At 46.2% G+C, this 20,819-nt stretch overlaps 1 protein-coding gene across 2 annotated transcripts in view; it reads right to left on the bottom strand.

Moving 5' to 3' along the window:
* The window catches only part of Kif26b (kinesin family member 26B), a 430,200-nt gene that overhangs the window by 45,720 nt on the left and 363,661 nt on the right, over positions 1-20,819 (bottom strand). For both annotated transcript variants that reach the window (XM_006974208.4, XM_042258702.2), the window contains 2 exons: positions 17,642-17,825; positions 6,419-6,578 (listed from right to left, as the gene is read on the bottom strand). In XM_006974208.4, the coding sequence (XP_006974270.3) occupies positions 6,419-6,578; positions 17,642-17,825 (344 nt within the window). The remainder of the gene's footprint in view (positions 1-6,418; positions 6,579-17,641; positions 17,826-20,819) is intronic.

The following is a 20,819-nucleotide window of genomic DNA, read 5'->3' as shown; positions in this document are numbered from 1 at the left end:
ATGGAGAGCCGATTTATACGCTGTGCTAACTGCCTGCCACAAAGCTGAAAAGCCAGAAAATAAGTATTAGAAACAATTTTCTCCTTCTTCCTCTGATCCGGCAGTTCATAAATTAGCTTTCATTCCCTCTGAAAGGCTGAGAGGGGAAAATCCTCCTCTTGTTTCTGCCTCTTTACTCATGGGAGTGAGAGAGTCTGGTTATTAGGATGCTAAGTGTGAAATCAGGAATGAGCCGCTCAGCTCTGACCACCTGTCTCCTTCTTCCCTTAGACCCCATCCTGCCTGCCCCTCTGGACTACCATGACTGTCTGGGGAAGGGACCCAGTGCTGCTGACCTGAGTCTTAGTCCTGGGGCCTCTGTGGAGGGGCAGGGAGAGCACCCTCTCTTCTGCTGGGATTGACAGAATGCGGGGTTTCGATTCCTAGTCTACTCTTGAGTCTATTGCCAGTTGACTCAGAATCTAGAAGGAAGACGCTTCCGTTGGTGACCTCAGAAGTTAAGCTAAGGGAAGGTAAAGTTGGAGCCCAAAGAGAAATGAAGACGTCTCCTGTCTCCCATCCAGTCCTCAAGCCAGTATGCTTTGGTATCTAAGAGCGGCTCGTGGCAGTGGGCAGAGGAAAAGATCACCTGTGCTGTCTTTGCTGCTCAGAGGCTCTGGCCACATAAGGGGTCCAACACTCTGCTCCTAGTTCAGGAGAGTAGTTCTCCAGAACAGAAAGGAGGGGCCAAACTTGAGACATGACAACCGACGATGGAATCCGGGCCACAGCCCGACAGAGTCCCACACCACATCATTTCTCTCCTAATGACGTGCACATATCAAGCTGGGGGAGTTAATCAACAGACAATTGCTGCCTGGACTGTTAAGAAAACGATCACGGTCTCTGTCAATTCTGTAATGAACTATGAAAATACCACTGGCCAGGGAAGAGGCAAGGAGGGAGGAATGAGAGAGAGTGGCATGCTGGAAGATCTCGTAAAAAATAAACAAACTTCTTCCTGTGTCCCAGAGATGCTCTGAGCTCGCCCTCCTTGCTTGCTAACAGTCATTAAAATGTATAAAAATGAATGTTTTTAAAGCAGCAATACCAAGAATTATCACTGCCGCGGTTGCCTGGCAACCTGAGACTTTGGTTATTTTATTTCTAAACAGGGAATGCTATAAACTGGTATCCAGAGTTTGTGCAAATAGTTCTAAATTGATGTTCTCCCCGTAAATCAGGAGGAGATAATCCAGCATTAATGTGCATTTAGAAGAGGTTAAAAATGCACATGTGCGCTTCTTTCCTACACAAAGATCCTTCCATGGCGCTCGCCCCAATTTCATGCTATCTTGAGTCAATCTTCCAGCTGATACTCTTTTGCATTTTTTCCCTGGCAAATAGCTCTTTAATTTTATGGCACCTGTAAGTAATCTACATTCAAATCCATCGGAACAGGACAGCGTGACACCAGGGGGGCAGAATGTCATGGTAACAGCAGTTTAGCCACTTCCCTCAGTTTCCCACACCTCTCGGAGTAAGTTCCCAGTTCCGAGGAAGTGGAGAAACCCCAAATCTACCCAGACACTAGGAGAATGAGTGATGAGACTTTTCAGGCCAGGTGGGAGAACTCCTGTGCACTGCAGTGGTGGTCTGTGCATGCAGTGGTGGTCTGTGCACTGTGGTGGTGGTCTGTGCACTGTGGTGGTGGTTTGTGCACTCCGGAGGTGGTCTGTGCATGCAGTGGTGGTCTGTGCACTGTGGTGGTGGTGGTCTGTGCACTGTGGTGGTGATCTGTGTATGCAGTGGTGGTCTGTGTACTACGGTGGTGGTCTGTGCATGCAGTAGTGGTGGTCTGTGCACTGCGGTGGTGGTCTGTGCACTGTGGTGGTGATCTGTGCATGCAGTGGTGGTCTGTGCACTGTGGTGGTGGTGGTCTGTGCACTGTGGTGGTGATCTGTGCATGTAGTGGTGGCCCTGCACAGCCCAAACAGCAGACCTGCTGCGGCTGTACCTGTTGTCTCCGGGTATCTGCACCCCACTGCCTTTCAAATGAGGAGAGGTGTTAACATTTCAGGAAAAGCTGGCTCCCTCCCCTCACCCCGAGTCACTGACTTGAATTTGTTTCTAGTGCAGCCTGCTGGTTCGAGTGCCCAGCTGTGCTCAGGTGCTCGGGTGTCCTTAGAATAATGCTGGTTCCTTACCCCTCTGGAGCCCGAGGAGGGAGGCGTTCCCACTACTGGCTGTGCGAGGAGGCTCTGGCACATCGGGGAGATGGAGTCTTCCGGGAGTAGATGCTGCCTGGGGGTGCTTTCTTATGGTGTGACCTTTGGTGTAAGAGACCAGCCCCAGTGCATCTCAAGCTTGGTGGAGCCATTCAGCCATAAAGAGGGACGAGGAATGAGCAGAGTGGCCTCTCCTCAGAGCTTACTGGTGACTACCACAAATAAATGGGGATCTCAGGCCCACAGCAGCACTAAATAAACCTGCAATAGAGGGCTTAGGCAGGGCTTCCATCACAGGTGGCTGCGAGGCACCATTCTCCAAGCTGCCAGAGACGAGCATCAGAAGTAGACACAGCCTGAGTGTCGCAGGATGATTTTCCACGACCTTATTAAATGGGAGTCCAGACATTAGCAAATAAATATCCGTGGTTTAGAAACGGGACAAACACACTGCTGGCAGATGAGCAGAGAGATGTGAGGTTTTAGGACTAAATTCCTTAAATAGCAAAGGGATCAAGAGGGCTTTCATGAAAAGCCTTGCGAACTCACTCCAGGGCAGTTTGGAAGCAGCTTTTCAAGAACGGACCTGTGCAGAAGCAGCCAATGACCTTAGTGTGTTACAAGCTCCTAAACCTCCCACACAGACTGTAACTCTCCCAGAACACAGACAAGGCCAGAGAAGAGCCACAGTGACCCTCTAGGCCAGTGGTTCTCAACCTGTGGGTCACGACCCTTTGGGGGTTGAGTCACTTTTTCACAGGGTTGCCCACGATCATCAGAAAACATAAATATTTACATTATGATTCATAACAGCAGCAAAATTACAATTATGAAGTAGCAATAAAAATAATTTTATGGTTGGGGGTCACCACAACATGAGGAATGTATGTATTAAAGGGTCACAGCATTAGGAGGGTTGAGAACCACTGGTCTAGGCCCCACCCCCTTCTCATTATCCAATCAACAAGCATCCTCCTTCCCTTCTCAAACATTCCCAGTTGCCAACCCATGAAGGAATTGTACTTTTTTTTTTTTTTTTTTTTTAAAAGTCTCTTGTCTCTTTAACGGCCTTTTCTCAATGAAAAGCTTCATCGTTTTGCAAACGGCCCCAGTGTGCTGGTTTGGCTTCTGTGAGGTCTGTAACAAGCCCTTGCTCACGTCGGAGTGTGCGGCTTATCAAAGTGATGGTTTCTCCAAACGCAGTGTCAGTTATAAATGGAGCCAACAGACTTCAGGGCTTGAGGGACCACTGTGTGAAGGATGTACTTCCTCGGGGCTTGTACCCACCACAAGACAACATCTAAAAGGGACCCAGCTCCCTTGTAGGGAACTGGCTTGTGGCTAGAGGTTCTGGGTGGCAAGAGAGTCTGTGATCCTCAGAAGGGGTGTGGCCTCGGAACACCAGCTGAAGCCAACTTCACCCTGACCTCTCAGGGACCAACTCCAAACACCGCTCTGTGGCATGAGAGGTCACGCCAATACCTTTGCTCCAACCTCCCCTCTCTCCCCATCTCCACCCCCTCCCCCCTCCATCAACTGTGGAGATTCCTAGCATCTCCCTAATCAGGAAGTGGTAAGGAATAGCAAACAGCTATAAGAATGAGCCTAGAAGGAAATCTGCACATGTGCTCGCTGTCAGAAACCTCAGAACAAGGACAGATTTCCCTGGGCGTGCGACATCTTGAAGTTAGCAGAGAGCGATTTGTGCTTCCTGTCACTGAGGAGCTGACTAGGGGGCCGGTGCCCTTGCTGATCTCCCTGCCTCCCCCACATGCTTTTCTGAATGGCGTCACTACTTAGGGTTGATGAATGAAGGGCACTGGGACTGGCCGGGCAGCCTGTGCTATGCAATGGCGGAAGTGGGGCACTCGCTCCACGCCTGCGCCTGTCATCTGCAAAGGCAATATCATCTGCAGAGTCAGAACCATTCAGGGCACATCCAGGGGGCCTGTGGGAGCACCCGGGATGGGTAATGAATCCCGACTCACTCTCAGGCTTGCTCACATGACAAATGGCCCAGTACAGTGATGAAGAGAAATGGAGACAGGCTATATCCCCTCTGCGCACATTCCAGTTAATTTCCCAGAAGCAAGCACAAGTAATGCTGCTTCTGAGCTGAGTTGTCTGGGGTGACAGATGAAGAGCGGGGGGCTTTTGTGTTTTGGAGAGATGGGGGAGGGTAAAGAATATGAAGTTTGGTTTTCTGGGATTTTTTTCCCCCCCGAAAGTGAACAGAATAACTAGGAAACCACGCAGCCAAGAAAGATCCCGTTGCCTGGAATGCCAAGGCAAAGAGAAGACTTAATGCCCAGGAAGGTTAGTCTGCTAACATAATGTGGCAAAGCATGACTTTGGAGGGCTATGGTCTGATGCGGACCATCCTGCTGGGCTGTACAGAGGCAGCCAGCCTATAGATAGCAGGCAGAGCTTGAGGAGAGCAGGCATTGGCCGGCCCTGTGGCCTCAACTACCAAGGTCTCCCAAACTGGGAAAGGCCATACAGTTTGATCTTGTCACCAGTTGCCTAGCAGATTTTAGTAAATCTTTGTCCTACCTTCCTTTGTTCTAAAAGAGAACAGTTTCTAGTTGATTGATCAATCAGCTTGCAAACGAGATTCCCAGACGCCAAATACTAACTCTGTGCAGTGGCTGGGAATCCAAGGAAATGTCAAAGCATACGTTTTGCAAAGCTTAAGCACAATGACAGTCATTATGGAGCAAAGAATGACCGGACAAGAGCCTGCTCACTCGATGACTGGCCAGACCACCATGTTTCCTGACACTGAGCAGTGGGCAGCCCAGCAAACTCTTGATGATTTGTTAGGCAGGATCAGAGTTACTGATGGAAGCTTATGTCCGCAGCTAATGGCTGTTAGGGTCAGGGGACAACTCCATGACATGGTATTATGTAGACACAACATTTATGTTAAGCCTGTGTTTACATACGATATAGAAACATTTTGCTCATCACCTGTGTGGCCAAAATGTTAGGAAGGGACTCCTAGAACCAAGCAGAAGGATGTCTGGAGGGGCTGGTGACATTCTATTACAGTCTGTCAGCTCTCCCAAGAGGGCAGGTGGTTGGCCATTAGGAGCCACTGATGTTAAAAATATGTTTAATCTAACAAGAGACCTTGAGCTAGAAAGAAAAACAACTCCTAGTGTTCCCTTAGTTGTTTACAGTGGAACCAAACTGCAGCCAGAAAGAAGTTACTTTATTTAATCAAAAAAATTCATATGCTTACATTTCTCCAGCCCTCCCACCATCAACTCAACAATCTGAACGGATAAATATTTATTAAAATCATAAAGGTATTCCACTCTTAAGGACTAAGACAGGAGTGATCTACTACCCAGCAGGTGACCTCATAACAGGGTGGCATTTTGAGGTGGCATTGTATCTTCATGGTGACCCAGGAAATGATCAGATTCAAAGACACAATTCTCATTTAATGGAAACCAACCAGGTCCCATCTCTTTTTGTTTTTGGAGGACCTTCAGCCTTGATAGTTTTACCCCACAAAGACCTTTTTCTTGGCCAAGTCCCTAACCATTGGGATATTTCACAGCAGAAAACGTAGAAAAATGAAACTTGATAAACCCTCACCTTGGCATTGTTTTCTCACAGGAAATGGTCCTTACAAGGGCGAGGAACGCCACTTTGGGACTTATTTATTTGGGACACCAAAGGTCAGGAAGGGATGCAACTAGGATTATGACTACCAGGTAAGCTGCTGAAGGCATCCAGAATGCTCCTCCTGGTAGGGAATGGTGTCTGGGGTCTGTTATCAACCTGGACCAGAGTGGAGAAAGCAAGGCTTTTCTGGAAACTCAGATTCCGAAAAAGATTTTCACACCAGTTCTTCACGGCATTTCACTGTGATGCATATAAAAGACAGAGGCGGAACCCTCATTGTGAGATGAGTGGGGGTTCCTATGGCTAGGAAGACACACAGCTGAGCTGGGCAATGGTGGTGGGGGGTAAGCAAGGCTGGGTACTCATCAGCACTGCTGACAGGACTTGTTTAGGGCTGCACCAGAAATGGGAGATCAGGAATGGTCAAGAGGGAAGGATCCTGCATATGGAGTCAAGGTTTTGTGTGGGATGAGACATGGTAACGCCGCAGGCTTTTAAAGCTTCCCTCAGTAGGGAGATCAGACGACACACAGTGCCCATGGTACCCATGCAATAATAAATAGGGTCGTACTCACTTGTACGGGATGTGCTTGCTGCCATTGACAAGAGCCAGGATGACGTTGCCCAGAGCGGACAGCGAGAGGCACAACCCTGAGCCTCCTTCTCGGTTTTTGCTGAGAGCCTTCACACAGCTGCCCAGATCGATGAGATGCAGGCGGCTGCGACCTCCAGACACTGGCACAGGGGGGAAGGCGAGAGAGAGAAAGAGAGAACGGGTAAGTTCTGGCCAGTACATTTTCTCTTCTTCACGTAGCTCTACTGGGAATCTTGGAGGAAGGAAAAGATTAACATTTGATGACGTAAACAATTCAACCTGGGGTTTCAAAGAGAATCAGTGCTCTGAAATTCTGTCCACCACATACCACACACCCTCTAAAACCCGCTGTCACTTATTTTACAAATAAAAGGACAATTCCAGCAGACCAGATGGTTCACTGAAGGAGGGTGAGGTAGGGCTTTCCTCAACTGTCCTCTGGATGACAGAGTTTCTGCAACTTTCCCAGTTAAAACCTGAGCAGTTCACGAGTGCTTATCTACCCTGGTTTGTTACCGTCAGGTAGCCGACCTAACGCTCAGCCAGGAATCAGGTTGGTAACCCTAGGAGAGATTTGGAAGGTGTAAGATCCAGGTGCAAAGGCAGGAAAGACCCGACTATTTGCTGAGCGCCTGCCAATTGCCAGGTGCACAGACATCCATCTCACTCAATTCCCACACAAAATCATCCAAACACTAGCATCCTCTTCTTGTGGATGAGAATATTAAAGCTTGGAAAAGTTAAGGATTTCACCCCTGAATTCTGGCTGCCATGAAGTAACAGGGACCAGGCTAAGTGTTGTATCCAAAACAACCAAAAATAAAGAGAAAATATAAAATAGCTGTTTTTAAGACACTAGACATTAGACAGGGAAAAGGACTCTTGGGGCACAGGAAACAAACAAGGCAAACATTCTTGGCCTCAGCTAACTATGCTGAGAGAGTTCCCAAGCTCAGGGCAAAGAGCCCTGGTAGGACCTGGTGGACCCACTGAGCTCAAGAGAGATAGAACCCAATATCTAGGGAAACCAAGGAGCAGCCATGTGCAGGACAGAACACTAGAAAGGAATATTTATAGACAGTCTCTGGAAGATTCAGCTGAATGCTCATCAGCAGATGCTCATGAGAAACTGCTAATGAAATCCAAGAGGTGCCTGTTCCCAATAGTCAGATCAGAAAATCTGAAAGTTCATGTGAAAAGATAAATAGACATGAAAAGAAGCAGGTAGATGATAGCCCTAATGAAACGGTATTCAGAACAAACCTACAAAAAAACGTAACTATCAGAATCCACAGAGAAGGAGATGAGAAACAGTTACTGCCATTCCGTGTCAATGTTAAATGTTTAAAGAGAGACATGGCCACCCTGGGCTGTATAACAAGAGCTGTCTCAATTAAAATAAAAGTGTATATAATAACCTCTAAGAGAGTGAAACAAAGATAAAATTGTGTCTGAGAGTTTATGGTAAGTTATACATTAATAAAAGGAAATGTAAATAAATTTGATAATATGTCAATATAAATCTTCAAAATGAAATAGAAAAAAATAAAAGTACACAAAAAATACACACACACACACACACACACAGAGAGAGAGAGAGAGAGAGAGAGAGAGAGAGAGAGAGAGAGAGAGAGAGAGCGTGACCAATTGGTAGGTATTTAAAAGGGTCACAGAACAACCTCAGCTGTCTAAAATACACACGGTTGGATTTTCAGAGTGTGGCACAGATGCAATGCTTGAATAAATAATGGCCCCAACTTTTCCCAAATGGTGAAAATGACCAAGCCACAAATCTACAAAGCTCAGTCAGCCCCAGGCACGAGAAAAATGAACGACCCGGTGAAGCAAATGATAACCACACTGCTCAGAACAGAAGGAGGGGAGAAGAACAGCCTGAGGAGCAAAGGCATATCCCACACAAGGGATCACAGGGGAGGGAGTATGTGTGACGGCCGATTCCTCCTCGGCGATAAGTGATCGGACGGCACAGCACCATGTTTAAAAGCCTAGAAACTGTCACGTGAGCAGTCAACATCCGGAATAAGTATCATTCCAAAGCAAAGGGAAAAGAAATACACTCTTTTCCTTGATGTGGGGCTGGGAAGGTGGCCCATTGGGTAAGAACACTGACTATGCAAACAGGAGGCCTGATGAATTTGAATCCTCAGCAGCCACATAAGAAACCAGGAGCGGCTAGGGAAGTCTGTAAGCCCAGCCCTGCAGGGTGGGATGGGGGTAGAGACAGGCTAAAACCCAGAAGCTCTCTGACGAGCCAGACTGACTGACATGGTGAGCATCAGGTTCACTGAGAGAGATCCCGTCTAGGGAGGGAGCAAGGTGGAGAGCAGCCGAGGAAGACGTGACACACTTATACATCTACTCTCCACACCCAGCCCAACATGTTGGCTTCATGTGAGGGACATTCAGGTGGCACCTGGGTATACACATCTGGGCACCTCAACATCTGTAGTTAGAACTCAAAGACCACCCATGAGGTGCTGTTGGATAAGAACTTGGGGGAATCATCTTGGGGCCTCTATTTTCATGCCTGCTGCTGGTGGTGAACATTCCAGGAAGCAGAGCATTGCAGCTTCTCCAGCTCGGTCCCACACTTTAGACATGAATGAAGTTCATTTTGCTTATTTCCAACTGTCCCCGGGGTAACCCCTTAAAAGGGAGGCCATATTACTTCTCTTCTATCCTATTTCAGATCATGCAAGATTGGCTCATGGCAATGATGTGCTGGGGAAACAGTTATTTTTTAAAACAAAATGCCATCTGTTTTGCAGCCCAATTATATAGACAGGAGAGGTGTAGGTATTCCTCACACATCTCAAATGAAAGGGCAAAGACAGAGACCAATTTGGACTTCCAGACGTAATGGTCCATTTGATGTAATGGAATAAAATGTATAATGTACACATAGTAAAACAGAACAAAAGATGGCTTAGATTGTGTTGGCGAGCTTTATAAAACACCTGTAATTACCTGCATGACTCAGAAAGAGAGGCACCTCGCACAGTGGAAAAGCTGCTCTCTGCCCTATACCCACTGGCGTTTGGGTGGTCAGGGAATCTGCCTTTCACAAATGGTGCTTAATCTAGAATGGTGCGAAGTCAGCGGTCACGGACTGTTTGATGGTGTTGAGTCTACATCACTGTAAGTGGCTAGGGAGAGAGGAATTCCACAATGACTGAGCAGAAGGTGTGGTCATTAACACAGGTAAGAAGCAGGTTCCTTATCAACATCTCAGATTTCTGAGATCAAGGACACAAGAGTTAAAGGAATGTAGGTGAATCTCTCTTGAGCAACTTCATTTTCTTTAGAGAGTGTCTCATGTATCCCAGGCTGGGCCTTGAACTTGCTATATTTCTGAGAATAATTCTGAACTTCTGATGCCTCTGTCTCTGCCTCCTGTGTGCTGGGATAGCAGACATATGTCATCATACCCCGTTTATTATGTGCTGCTGGTGATCAAGCTTCAGGTTTCATGCATGCTAGGCAAGCACTTTTCCAACTCAGCTAGATCCTCAGTATCTTTATGTTTTAAGTCTAGAGTTGGACCAAACCAAGTTACCCACAGGCCTTATTTTCCCCACAGGGAGTAATTCTCCTAATATCACTTAATGCCTACATTATGCATAAATTGGACTAAAATTATAGATGATAAAACCAAGACTGAGATCCACACATGCTGAAAAATAAATCATCTATGATTTCATTGAAAATGAGCGCTGAGTCAGATGGAAACCCAGAGTGAACTCTACAACATGCATAGCCTTTTACTCATCTTGCATCAACGTGGCTTCCGATTTGGCAGCACCCGGGAATCACCTGGGACCTGCGAAGAACTACCTCTGCCTGCCTCCCACTCCCAGACCTTCTCACTTGACTGGGTTGGGGTGCAGCATGGGCACTGGGGTTCACTTAAAAGTTCTCCAGACAACTGTCCTGTGCTGCAAAGTCTGGGGACCACTGTCTGCCTACCTGGTGGGTCAGTCACACTCTCCATCGCCCAGTAAGACACTGTCAACCACAGCATGCCCAATGTGTGTGGCTGCTTTGGTTAGGCCCTTTTGTTGCAAAGAGACCTGCTGTCCGTCTGCCAGAGGTCAGATATTTATGACACGTGCATTTATTACGACTAAAACCTAAATGATACAGAAACCAACAAACTGTCATTTTGTAAGGAGTTTGTACAGTTATACATAAATTAAATTTAATGTTTTGGGAAGGTATTTTAAAGAAAAGATTCAAGTTAAATTAGATGTACATGAGAAATCAGAGTTGAAAACATGAAAAGGAGCCAGGAAAAGGCTAAATCCAGTTGGCAGCAAATGGGTCTTTTAAGTTCTTGAAACTTTGAAGAAATTAAAGTAAAAACGATTAAAATCAGTATGGTTCATGAAAGTTAGAGCTTTAAGTTAAAAACTCTAAGCAAGTCCACACTGTATGCCCCCAAGATCCGTGAATAAATACACATTTTCATGCAATGTTTCTTTTGATGGGATTCCTCTTTTTAGTGGACTTTCTCTGTGAACTGACCAACTTCTGGGTGTGTAACATCCCCATGGCATCGGCTGGCACAAGGGTGGCTTGCACACTGTGCTAGGTATTTAAAACCGATGGTCAAGAGGTAGAAAATGAACTTTGGCTCTGCTTTACAGGCATCAGTCCATGGTCACCTGGCCCCAACATGAGGCCAGGCCAAACATCATGGCTGTAAAAATGTGTGGTGGAGGAGACTGCTCACCTCACTGCAGCCAGAAAGCATAAGCAAACAGGAAGAGGCTACAGCCAAGATCTACCCTTGAAAGTTAGGACCCCTAGTGACCTGCTTCTTCCAACGAGGTCCCACTTTGATTTCTACCAGCTCTCAACTGTCTATTCAAATTTTGAATCAATCAAGGCATTAAATTGTTTCTTAGGCCAGCGCCCTCCGGGCCTATCGTCTCTGGAATAGCCCTGACACGCACACTCAGAGGTATGCTGTATCTTCTAATAATTCAAAATCCATGCAAGTTGGTCTTGCTCTCTGAAACTAGCTGTATGTACTAGATGGTAGAGGAAGCCGGGGTTAAAATACGGCACACATTCCATTGCATGTAATACACACATACTGAGTACTGGCATGCAGACACAGGACCAGCACCATGGAGACCCAAGACGACTATCAGTCTTCTGTTCTCAGGAAGTACATAGCCTCGTGGAGCCCAACAAGCATGGGAGATAAAAATGTGAGGCAGAATAGGACAAAAACTGCTCTGGGGTTCTAAGGAGAAAAAAGATTACGCAGAAAGGAGTCTGGGAAGCTGCAAGGAGAAGGCTCTTATGCAGTCTGGGAAGCTGTAAGGAGGAGGCTTTTATGCAGTCTGGGAAGCTGTAAGGAGGAGGCTTTTATGGAGTCTGGGAAAGTTGTAAGGAGGAGGCTCTTATGGAGGAAGTAGGCTTGAGAACTGTTACTGTCTCTGTCCCTTCCCTCCATGCTGAGGTGAGGTAGCTCTGACACTGATGGTGGGAGAGATCAAAAATACAAGCACAGGGCTGGTACTGTCACTTCCTAATCGACTCTGGTGAGGGGAGTCCTGCACTGTGTAGCCATCTTCCTATTCAGGGCTCTGCTGCTAGGGACAGTGGGGGGAAGGGTGGTTGAAAGAAAATGCCCCTCCAAAGGGAATGGCACTATTAGGAGATGTGGCCTTGGGGAGTAGGTGTGGTCTTGTTGGAGAAAGCGTGTCACTGTGGGGGCGGGCTTTGAGGTCTTTTCGCTCAAGCTTCCCTCAGTGTGACACTGAGACTACTTCCTGTTGCCTTCTGATCAAAATGTGGCCAGCACCGCGTCTGCCTGCACACCGCCATGCTCCCTGCTGTGATGAGGATGGACTGAACCTCTGAACTGTAAGTGAGCCACCCTGATTAAATGTTTTCCTTTTAAGAGTTGCTGTGGTCATGGTGTCTCTTCACAGCCATAGAAACCCTAAGACGGGGCTCCCCTCCTTTAGAAGCACATCTACTAACCAGGTGATGGATCTTTAGAGCATGTAACCACACAGCCCTGGGTAGGACACGGCTGATTCAGGTCATCACCTTTGTAAAAAGTGTTTGACTACAATCAGAAAACCGAGGTGAAGGAAACTGTCTGACTGTTCTTGTGAGCAGATGACTGTAGGCACAGACACCTGCCCATGTCCATTCATTCATGTACACGTGGACAGCCTAGTCCGTCGCCGTTTCCCAGGTGGAAGCAAGGTGAATGAACAGATCAGAGGCCCAGTGTTAGTTGTCAGTGGACCCTGGATGTCTGCAAGCTGGTTCACCAAAGAGATGCTTGGAAATTACCTATTTTTGTTATGTATCTGTATGGTGTGTGTTATGCGTACAGGTATGTGCATGCTATGGCATGTAGGGAATCATTTCTCCCAGTCACCATGATTTCTGGGAAGGTAATTCAGGTCACCATGTTTATGTGGTAGACACTTTTCCCCGCTGAGTCATCTCACCTGCCCATAAATGAATGCTCTTAAAGACCACGCTTATGAAAAGGACAAGGAAGACAGCTTCACTGGCACACTGTTGTGGGATATTTAACCATGTAAAGATGCGTTGCATTTGTCTATGCTGCAGAATGTTGTTTTAACTATGTGAAGGTGTGTTACGTTTGTTTCTGCTGCCTTTGTTAGTGATGTAAAGATGCGTTATTTGTTTCGCCTTGCCTGCCCAAGGCACCTGATCGATCTAATAAAAACCTGAATGGCCAATAACTAGACAGGAGAGGGATAGGTGGGGCTGGCAGGCAGAGAGAATAAGTAGGAGGAGAAATTTAGGCAGAAGAAAGAAGAATGAGAGAAGGGAACAAGGGAGAGAGAGAGGGACATGCCCAGAAGCCAGGCAGAAGCCAGGCAGCCTCTAGCTGGCCAGCCATGGAGACAGCAGAAAAGTAAGATATACAGAAAAGAGAGAGAGAGAGAGAGAGAGAGAGAGAGAGAGAGAGAGAGAGAGAGAGAGAGAGAGAGAAAGAAAGTCCCAAGGCAAAATGTGGATTAAGAGAAACAGATTAAAATAAGAGCTAAGATAACGCCAATCATTCATAACTAATAACAAGTCTCCATTTCATGATTTGGGAGCTGGTTGGTGGCCCAAAAGAAGGCCTGCTGCAGCTCAACACCTTGAAGGGACACAGTATCATCCATTGTGAGGAGCAGCACTTGCCCGTTAGAGGCCTCTTCCCAATGCTGAGTTTGCATGGAGCCTGCACGACTTTCTAGATTTAACAGTGAAGACCTCGGAATGGGGAGAACCAGCTCTGCTAATATTCCAAAAGCCTTGGCAACTGGGGAGCTCTTTTAAGCCCTAAAACAGTGTGATACATCAACAAGGAATGTTCTTTTCTATCTTGACCAGAAGGTTTAAGTCATCTACAGGTGTGTGTGTGTGTGTGTGTGTGTGTGTGTGTGTGTGTGTGTGTGTGCGTGCGTGCGTGTGTGTGTGTGTGTGTGTGTGCATACAATGCATAGATGGGTCTAAGACTCTGAGCATATTCACACTGTGTATTTAGTTCTTGCGGCAGAGATCGCCCCTGAATCCATCATCAGGCTAAGCCTCTCCCAGTTGGTTAACAGCCCTGTTTCCTGCTTCCCTGCAGGGTGACTAATTAATAAACCTTCCCTTAATTGAGTTCTGGCTGCCAAGTCCACAGGGATTATAACTTATATATAAGTAAACAAAATTTCCATTTTAAACAACACTCCAAATCTTCTCATTATGGGTTAGCGGAATAAATCCATTGAAATCCTGCTGGGCCTGAAGGCGGGGTCTGATCCTTTGCCTTTGAGATGCTGGGGTCCTGGCAGGTGGGAGGGGCCTGCCCTTTGTCCTTTGCAGCGTGGACCCTCCCCTTCTCTCTTTTAGTTTGCTACAATGCTGGACAAGCACCTGAGAGGTTTGGAAGCCAGTGGTGGCCTTTTCCTTTTGCCTGAATTTATTATTTAAAAGCAATTTTCATGCACAACTTAAAAATAAAAAGATGACTTGGATGTTAAATATTTAATAAGTGCCTAGGATTTGGTAGGACCAATTTGGGAGCAAGTCTTCCATTTTAGGGAATGTTCTTTTAAATTGTTGTGGAGTCAGAAATTCAAATTTTTACATTTGAAGTACTTCAGTGAAATCTTTCTATATTTTCATTGTTTGCTACTGGGTCCAGACTCTGAGTTGCAAACAAGACCATGAAATAAAAATTGAAAGACCCAAAGAGAATTGCTGGCTTGGAGTGCAACTTAGAAGGACATTGTGCTGCCCTCTGGGCCTCTGTGCTTGGGGCCTTTGGAAGCCCTGATCTCAGGACTCAGAGCTGTTGGGAATCCCCTTTGCTGACCATATAAGAACTCACCGAAGGCTATGATGATTATTAGGATTGACAGCTGTTTAAATGACTAAAATAAACAGTGTTCCAAGTCTTACATCCACTCTGCTAAGACATTACCCAGAACAAGCAGCGAGGGCGGGATTTACAGCCAGCTCCCAGGACTGCTGGGCGAAACACAGTTCAGCTGCAGGTTTCTAAGCTCAGGGTCTCTCACTCCATGTCCTAATTCCTGTTTCCGGCCTCAAGAATGCTATGCTAAATGGAAGTGCTTGACATGGTGTGAACCCCCCTTTGAGAATTAATGTCCTTCAAAAGATTCCCATTCAACATGTCCTGCTGTTCCCCAGTCAAACCCTGACAATCGCAGGCTGTCCAAGGAGATCTGGTTTTAGGTTAATGGTACCCTTCCCAAGGGGCATCTAGAGTGATAAGTGACAGCCAGGCTCTCTAGATTCCTGGGGAATTCTCCATCTGCTTCCCAGATCTCTACAAGTGGCCTTGGCTAGTGGTACCCCAGTCCCAGACAGGGCTGTTTTCATTCATTCCCCATGGTGGGAATGGGAGGCAGGTCTCTAGGGCCAGTCAAAACAAATGAGCAAAGAACAAGGAAGATAAGTGAACAAGCCAGAGAAGCAAATCTCAAGTGTATTGTGTTAAATGAAAGAAGTGAGGTGCAAAGGGACCCATTTGGGCCTCAGGATTGATTAACACACTACTATAGATAAAGGTCAAATACAGACAAAAACAGATAGGTGCTTACCAGGGACTGGAGATGGGGTTAAGGACTGAATATAATTATAAATATAATTGGCAAGGAAAACTTCCCAGGCCACTGATATCACCTTGAATTTTCCTGGTTGCACAGCTGTATGGATTTGCCAGAACTCATCTAAAAATATCAAAGGATATAAATTCCACTGGATACAAATTATTACTCAATAAACCTGAATCTAAGACACAGTAACTGGGTTAGATATGTTCAGAACACTGCTGCAATCCTGGCACTCCAGAGGCTGAGGCAGAAGGATTGTAAGTTCAAAGATACCTGGGCTAAATAGTGAGACATTGTCTCAGAAAACCAAAACAACAATGAAAGCCAACAGGCAAGCCACCAAACCCTAAGGAGCAGGTAGAGTGGGAGATATCAGGTCCATGGAGGCAGCGAGATGGGAAGAGGTTATTCCAGCGGAAAATACCAGGAACCCTGGAGAACTATCTTCAGGAATGTTTTGAAAGTCTTGGGCAACAAGAACACTTGAGGAGAAACTAGGGTGAGCCTCCCTCTCCATGGGTTGTGTTAATTCCAGATTTACTTTGAAATAGGGCTGTCAGTGGTCTCCTTCTAATTTTCAAGCCAAGTTTCCTCTCCTGACTCAGATTTTGTTGATTTCCTAGCATTCACTGTTCTTGAGACAATCTTTCAAGAAGACTAGGGACCAACTGCTTGGGCTTGGAAAGCCCCACCAAGACATTCTTGAGAGTTGTGAGAGTCCCTGCCTGGCCAGCTCAGCCCTTTGGCTTATGTCTTGATAGAAAGCCTAGTGAGTCAACAGACTCCTTGGCCCATGAATCAAGAGTCCCATACAGAGGTACTCAGTTAAGTGTGGTACCCAACCCTGGTGGGCCTAGAATGCACACTGCTGACAGACAAAGATGGATAATTGCTTCAGTCTTAGATTTGACAGAAGAGCCAGGCTGGGATGATGAACCACAGAGCTGGGTGGGGTCCTGGCAGTGTGGCTCTCTCACAGAGCAAGTCCTGTGCCTGCATTTATACAGCACATTTTTACAGACAGGCAACACAGTGGGAAGCAGCCCACACCTGGCAGTTCTTCCAAAGTCTAATTTATAAGCTATTCAAACTATTTCTTCCTAGCCGATAGGGTGGACTCAGCATAATGGTGGATGCCATATTGAGAGGTACTCTAGTGGCTTACTATTGGTTTTGGTGGTGTGATGGCTCTTCTTGGTTGTCAACTTGACTACATCTGGAATTAACTAAAAATAGATGGCATACCTATGAGGAATTTCTGCTTAATTTGAAGTAAGAAGATCTATTCCTAATGCGGATCTTTGAGGTAGGAAGACAAACCTTTACTGCAGATCTTAAAGCCACATCTAATCTGGGCCACACCTTCTGCTGTAAGCTTGTATAAGGACATGGAAGAAGGAAGTTTCTGCTCCTTGCCCGCTTACTCTCACCTTGTTAGTAAGTCCATTCCTTCACTGGCATTAGAGCCTCATCTTCAGGATTCCAGCATTAGGTCAGTTGAGACATCCAGCCTCATGGACTGAGAACTACTGGATTCTTGGACCTTCCTTCAGAGGCAGCCATTATTGGATTAGCTGGACCACAGCCTGTAAGTCATTCTATAAGTCCCTTCTCTCTCTCTCTCTCTCTCTCTCTCTCTCTCTCTCTCTCTCTCTCTCTCTCTCTCTCTCCATATGTGTATATATATATATATATATATATATATATATATATATATATATATATATATATATTCTGTTATTCTAGAGAACCATGATTTACAAAGGTGGTGACCCCTATAGGACTTGTGAACAGAAAGAAAGTATTCAACAGCTATTTTTCTTTTTTAATTCATTCTTTTACACATCTAAGGCAATGCCATTTGTAAATTATTATTGCCAAAGCTAACCTTTTGTCTCTGTACAACTCAAAAGTGAACTCAAGCCTAGAATCTACAGTTATCTTGGATTCCAGACCACTGAGCTGCAAGTGGGTGCCATCCCCTCTGCTAAGAAAGGGTGCTGCTGCCTTCGGTGAGGGGTGCTAGCTGGCCAGAGCCATGACGGAGCCAGCTAAGATGGACTTACTTCCGCCCTTCCCGCTCTTCTCCATCCGGTACTGGTAGATGTGCAGGGTGAAGAGCATGTGGGAGTTACGGTGGTCATCCTCATCACAATCCTGCTGGTTGCTTCGCCGTGAGGCAATGGCAGCATCCAGGAAGAAGGCAGCCTTCTCTGCGGTGGGGGCCCGCAGCTCGCTCTGGTTCTGCAGCTGGAGGACAGAAAAAAGAGCTGAGACCTTCAGGCTTCCCTCCTGCCTGGGGAAGCTCAGTCCAAGTGGTGAGGCCAGAAGTCCTTCTGAAACCAGGTCCTACACACATGGGCTAGTCTCAGCATAGTCATTTTTTTTTCTTTTTTCCCTTTCATGTATGTGTGGTACACATGTGTAGAAATGCATGTTTGCATGGGTGTGGGCACATTTTTATGCATGTAGAAGCCTGAGGTTGACACTGGGCATTATCCTTGGTTGTTCACTGTGGCAGAAAATCTCAATTGATCGCAGAATTCTAGATATAAATAGTCTCTGGGCCAGCCTACTTTGTAAATCCTGTCTCACTTTAAAGCAGTGGTCCTCAACCTGTGGGTCTTGACCCCTCTGGGTCAAACAACCCTTTCACAGGGGTCATTTAAGACCATTGGAAAACACAGATATTTACATTATGATTTATAACAGTAGGAAACATTGCAGTTATGAAGTAGCAATGAAATAATTTTATGGTTGGGGGTCACCACAACATGAGGAACTGTATTAAAAGGTTGCAGCATTAGGAAGGTGGAGAACCATTTAGAGGCTGGATATACAGGCAGGCTGTCACCTCCCCCCTCCCCAGCCTTTACATGTGTTCTGGGGGTCTGAATGCTAATCCTCATGCTTTTGTGACCAGTGCTTTAACCGTGGAGGCAGCTCAGTTGGTTGATTGGCTTCTGAAAATTAGTATTGACCACATTTATTGGATGTAACTTGTTTTTAGTTATTTTACAGCTAGCAAGTGGCTCTATGGTGTGGGGGTTGGGGGGGGTAGTGGTAGCACATGCCTATCTTTGTGAACTGACATCCTAAGCCATTCATCACTAACCTGACAGATGTGACTAGGTCTTGACCTTAAAGATCGGAGACAGGTGCTGTGAAATGCGATTTTACATCTGACAAGGAAGAGCCTTGTCTAGTGTTCATTTCCGATTTCTCAGTTATTTAACAAAAGCTAATTTTAGGTCACATTTACCGGCATAGTCATGAACAAGAAGTACATTATGCTAGTTAGTGATAATTGTCAACTTGACAGACTCTAGAATCACTTGGGAGTTGGGCCTCTGGGCATGACTGTTAGGGTTATCACATCATTGGGATGGGAAGACCCACGCACTGAGGGTGGCACCCTTCCCTGGCTGGGATCCTAGGTTGTTGTGTAAGTGGAGAAACGGAGCTCAGAGGCAGCATGCACTTATTCGCTCTTGCTTCCTGATGGTGAATGTGAGGTGACCAGCTGCTCCAGGCTACTGCTGCCTTGGTGATGGCCTGCTCCCTTCAACTGAGAGTCCTAATAAAGACTTTCTCTGCCAAGTTGCTTTTGTTAGGGTATTTTATCCTAGCAACAGAACAATGTATACAAGGCATGTAGAAACACCTAAGTAATCTGAAGGTCCCATCTGTATTTAAGAGACATCTATCAGTTTTTGTTTCAGCGCCTGAATTCATGCTCAAGGCAAACTCACGAGTGATTAGAAGTGACGCAGTGGGCACTGTGTCTAAATCTTGTGAGAACCCTGGGTCTGAATCCCAGGACTCCCTTTTGTGGTAGAAATCTGCTTTTTGGGTTAGTTGAGACAGGTTCTTGTTCCCCTCACGCTCCCCATCTTCTCTCCACAGCGATCTGAATGTCGGCGTGACAGGTGCATGCCTGATTTAGCTTTGATTTTTTTTTTCCAAGGAACTGATTTGCAACATGTCTTTGGGTTGGCACAAATTATGACAATTTTCTACTCCGACTTGAACCATACCTATAATTTCAAGCTGTGAGAAGCAATATTTGGTGCAGGCAGGATTTGCAAGCTAAGACCATCTTTCAAATCCTTGAACTTCGAAGGGATTTTATCGAATGGGTACTTTTGAACTGACTAGCCGACTTAAACGAAAGCATTACAAACATTTAAAAGAAGAGTTTCAGGAGGCCATTCCTTTCTTCATCCTATTTACCTTCCGCTAAACAGACCTTTACTTAAGAGAAGCTTTGTTAGTAGACTCCCAAACGAATCTAAGTTAACACATGTTTGAGTGCCCTGCCAAGCTTTGCAGCCAGCATGGTGGCCAGGGTGCTCCTGTTTCCATCACGGAGCCTTGCAACAGCATCTGAACATGTGTTATGCTTCAGAGTAACAGTTCCCGGGATCCTATGGGGACTTGTCAGAAATGCACATTGAGGGGAGGAGGCGATGAGCTTTACCTCAGAGGGAATCAGACACTGCTGAGGAGGAGCCCAGCGATCAGTTTCAAGTCCTCCAGGCTACTCTGGTGCACACTACGGAGATTTCTAAAGGAAACTGGAAGGTTCTGAGTACCCCGAGCAGAGGCTGAGCAGGGCCAGGCTTGGAGAAATGGATATAATACTGGCTCTGGGACATCCTCACCCATAGAAATGATCCAGCTGGTAGGAGGTGGGTACTCATCAAAGAGACACCTTTCTGAAGTAGGAGGCATTTGGGAAGTCTACTGTAGGAGACCGGCAGAACTGACTTTCTGGATATGAACCAGGGGATCCCTCAAGTCATCCTTATGTAAAACAACAAAAGGAAGAGGCCCTCATAACAGGCCTAACTTCCTGAAAAGGCAGGCAAGAGCTTCTCTTGGCTTCCATGGTTCCAGCAATTATATCACGGTTCTAATTAGAAATCGGTTATTAGTTTTTCCCACAGCACTGCTAATCCGGTTGTAAAGCTGTGCCAGAAACAGGGTTTATAGAGCCATAAACAGCTCCAGGGATGGTTGCAGCTATTTGTGCAGAGCAGTAAATATTTCAGTTTGTTGTTAAACAAAAGAAAGAGTGTGTTCCCCCCTCTTTCTCGAAAGGTGTCAAGAAAGTGGATTCGAATTCCCCCACCCCACACGCTATGACAATTGTAGCCCCTGCTCATTGTCAACTAGATTCAAGGTACAAATATTTAGGTTGGGTGAGCAGATGGCCCCACAGCTGCAGGCCATAAAGTTCCA

This window comes from Peromyscus maniculatus, chromosome 11 (assembly GCF_049852395.1).
Source record: "Peromyscus maniculatus bairdii isolate BWxNUB_F1_BW_parent chromosome 11, HU_Pman_BW_mat_3.1, whole genome shotgun sequence".
Lineage (NCBI taxonomy): Eukaryota > Metazoa > Chordata > Mammalia > Rodentia > Cricetidae > Peromyscus > Peromyscus maniculatus.
Note: the sequence above shows the minus strand (reverse complement) of the source record. Positions and strands in the feature narration are given on the sequence as shown.